Source organism: Arachis hypogaea, chromosome 12, assembly GCF_003086295.3.
Source record: "Arachis hypogaea cultivar Tifrunner chromosome 12, arahy.Tifrunner.gnm2.J5K5, whole genome shotgun sequence".
NCBI lineage: Eukaryota > Viridiplantae > Streptophyta > Magnoliopsida > Fabales > Fabaceae > Arachis > Arachis hypogaea.
The window spans coordinates 414921-418562 of NC_092047.1; the positions used below are offsets into that span (position 1 = coordinate 414921).

A 3642-nucleotide genomic window follows, 5' to 3' on the forward strand; every position below is an offset into this window, starting at 1 on the left:
CATTAACCCTTAGATATTAATTAAGCTTTTGGCTATAAGTACATACTTATTTTCAACATATTTAATCTACAAGACACATTATGCAAATAATTGAGATATTATATATTATTATTGATAATATATAATGATATAGGTGATATTATGCCAAGGTCTCAGGCATCTACATATCTATGTGAACCGACAAATGAATATACAACCCTGCTAATGGAACATAGCAAAGTTAAGTTTGACTCATTTAATAAATGAGCTCAAATTTTTAGCTCAAGCTCAGTAGCTCACCGGCTTAAGAGCTTAGCTTATAAAGTAACTAACAAATTGAGCTAAAAATAGCTCACATGCTATTAGGAACAAGGTAAACTACCGAAATTGCACCAAAAACTCATATTGCTATGAAAAATAACCAAACAAGATTTCTATGAATGACAAAGAAGTCTCAAAAGATTTAAAAACGTGACAAAATTAACAAAAATATCATATTTTTTTTACATAAATGATAAAGGAATTTTGTATTTAGCAAACAACTTGTGCATTTTATTTTAAATTCAATCATTCACAAAAAGCATTGAAAAAATTCCTTGACAAATCACCAAATTTTAACTATGACAAAGTCTCATTTTTCTAATAATACTTTCAAAAAATCGCATTGAAATCTAATATCTAAAGTATTTTATGAAAAAATATAACTAATATCCGGTTAGTTTTCTCACTTTTTAAATCTTTTGGAGCTTATTTGTTATCTTTCTAGGTTATTTTTATTAGCGGCATAAACTTTCGAGTACCATTCTTGGTAGTTTATTTTTAAGAAAGTATCTCTTCATGCAACAAGGAAACTAAATGAACAAGATATAGCAATAGTTTCAAATAGAACATTTGCTTCATACCATATATAGCTTCCATAAACACCAAAAGGTGATCCATGGACAGAGAGAAGCATCTCACTAGGTTTCGGCAGCCTAAGAATTTTGGGTGTCATCCCAACAGACAAGCGCTGACTACTCACCTGCAAAAGGCAACAAAGCCAAATCAATCACAACTGTTTAAAAAATAGCCTCAGCAATGAATACTAGAGTTCATAAAGTCATCCATAAAAAACAGAAGGTAAAAAATAAAGGGAGAAAATTCGGACATTGGGAGTCTGAAGACCTTCTTGACTTGTGAGAGTCTGAGCTTCACATGGCTCCTCAAAAACCTATGTAACAAACATTCAATCAATTCATATTATCATAATACATTGCAACCACTAATTAGTTTTTATTTGCAAGCTGTTTAAGTTAGTCATAATAGATTTAGCAGCGTATGCAATGAAACTAGTAATAGAGGCAAGTTCTCTTCCATCTGCACATGAAAGGATCCTAAATGAATAGCAACATTTCTCATTCAAATCAATTCGTGGATGCTTCAGCACATGATGGAAATGAGAATGGAAGTGCTATATTAATGCTGCTCCTACACAGCTACCCCAATTTTATGTCGCATCAAGTCCTATGTAAGTGACCCAAACAAGCCAGCTAAGGATGTTACAAAATACAATTAATCAAAGTGCACAAAGAAGATAGAGAACATACAAAGTCCTTAAAATGAAGATTTTCATCACCAAGAAATTATGTTCTCCCTACCAACAAAGAAGTAAACTAACAGGTATCAACTACAATCTATGCCAAAATGTATAAGAACTATAATATCTATAGTAAAATCGTTCAAAATTGAAGGAACTCAAACATTTTAAGGGGCACAGAACAATAGTATGTTTCGTAACATACATTTCCATTTTTTTAATTCAGTTTAGGAAACTTTAATTCAGATATGAAATGAGTTAAATCGAAAGAGAAAACTAAACACTACCAGTATTGCTAGAGTATTCAAAACCACCAAACTGAGGAACCGAAAAAGGACATTCCGAAGGAAAAGCAATCAAAAGCCTCTAGAACAGAGAAGCGTGCAAATCTCTTCCTACACCACCACAAGTCGTGGACATTCTGCTCCTTTTCTCTTTCCACTTCACATCAAATTTTCCATTACCTTCATCTTTCACAATTGAGGGATTTGGTAAGGTTTCTTCGAAGACCTGCAGTATTGGCTTCCGGAGCTGTTCCTCACTGAAACACGACCGAACCAAACGAAGTTCCATCAACAATCGCTCAATCTCAACATCACGAACCACCTTAATTGCACTGATTTGACGCTCCACTGCCACAAACACACAGGTAGAGTTTTAATAAAAATAAATAAATAGTGAAAACTTTATGCTGATCAAGAAATTTGTTATTTGATTTTGCTGTACCTTCGATTTCAAGCTCTTTGAATTGAGGTTGCTGCATTTGGGTTTTAAGTTCCTTCAATTGAGTTGATTGTTTGACCATTTTCTTCGCTCTACGCCTTGGAAATTTTGCCTTTAATATACTAAAACTAATATAGTAAGAAAAAAGGGCTACAAATCTACAATTATAGTTATCAGAACTGAATCGGCAATCCACCCGGTCTGGTTCAACCGATGGGTCACTGATTCACTCGGTTGACCCGGTCATAATTTAAAAAATATAAAATTATATAAATGAAATTAAAATTACATATTAAAACTTAAAATGCAAGTCTTTACAATAATAATAATAATAATAATAATAATAATAATAATAATAATAATAATAATAATAATAATAATAATAATAATCAAATGTTAATTTTTAGACAACTAATGATGCAAAAAGAGATAATAAACTAGTTTCTAGTACAAAATACTTTCTTTATTTAAATAAACAAGAGTAAGCAAAAGATAACATAATCGATAATCAAGTCCAAGTGATCTTAAAATCGACATCTATATCTTCATAGGACAAATTTGGAGCTTGATCAACATTTTCCTCACTTTGATTTGCATCTATATATTCCATAAGAAACACTGCATTATGATGTTATGCAGAACATCTGAAATAGAGAAAGAAGAGTTTGAAGAGAGAGGTACAAGAAACTAGTGAACTGAATTAACTTCATCTTATTCTTCCATCAATGAATCAATTCTACACACCTCTTAGAGGGATGCAAGAGCTTTATTTATAACAGAGTTGAAAAAGAGAAAAAGATCAGACATCAGAATAACAAACCCTAACTAACTGTACCAAACTGATTTTGTTATTGACTAACTCTCTTATCTCTTATCCTTTAATATACAGCAACAAAAGATTTAGCAACACAACAAGAAGGTTCAGTAACAAATTCAACTCAAGTCGGTTATCCAGTAACAAATTCTACTTCTAGCAACAATCACATTTATGATAGGTTCAACATCAAATTCAACTTAACAACAAATTCTACTTCTAGAGTTCTAGCAACAAATTCAGCTATGATAACTATGATAACTTTCAGGCAGCAACAAAAACATAAACTATGATATAACAAATTTCAGTAACACATTCAACTTTCAGCAACAAATTATTTTGGCAACAAAATCAAAGTGCAGTGATGCAGCAACAGAATTGAAATAGAAAGAACAGGGGGAACTCACCAAATCGGGTTGCATGAAGGAATCTGACGGCGAAGGAGAAGCTGATGGCGAAGAAGAAGTTGACGGCAAGGCTCAAAGCAAGAAGACGACAACGAAGACCAGCCCACCGGGACCTGTTGCCTCTGTTACCGGCGATGAAGAGC

The 3642-nt window shown here is 32.6% G+C and overlaps 1 protein-coding gene across 1 annotated transcript; it reads right to left on the reverse strand.

Moving 5' to 3' along the window:
- Nucleotides 1–814: 814 nt before the first annotated feature.
- Nucleotides 815–2360, reverse strand: LOC140177168 (uncharacterized). Its single transcript, XM_072209998.1, has 4 exons — nt 2282–2360; nt 1955–2187; nt 1127–1189; nt 815–1000 (listed from the first exon to the last, which is right to left on the reverse strand). The coding sequence occupies exons 1-4, from the start codon at nt 2358–2360 to the stop codon at nt 815–817; spliced, it is 561 nt and encodes a 186-aa protein (XP_072066099.1).
- Between the last annotated feature and the right edge of the window lie 1282 nt (nt 2361–3642).

What these genes read in the sequence shown, in the direction of transcription:
- LOC140177168 (XM_072209998.1), bottom strand. Translation starts at nt 2,360, where the DNA reads ATGGTCAAACAATCAACTCAATTGAAGGAACTTAAAACCCAAATGCAG. An exon ending in TGTCCACGACTTGTGGTGGT is followed by an intron (nt 1,190 to 1,954) that starts GTAGGAAGAGAT and finishes TTTGTTACATAG; the next exon opens with GTTTTTGAGGAGCCATGTGA. An exon ending in AAGGTCTTCAGACTCCCAAT is followed by an intron (nt 1,001 to 1,126) that starts GTCCGAATTTTC and finishes TGCCTTTTGCAG; the next exon opens with GTGAGTAGTCAGCGCTTGTC.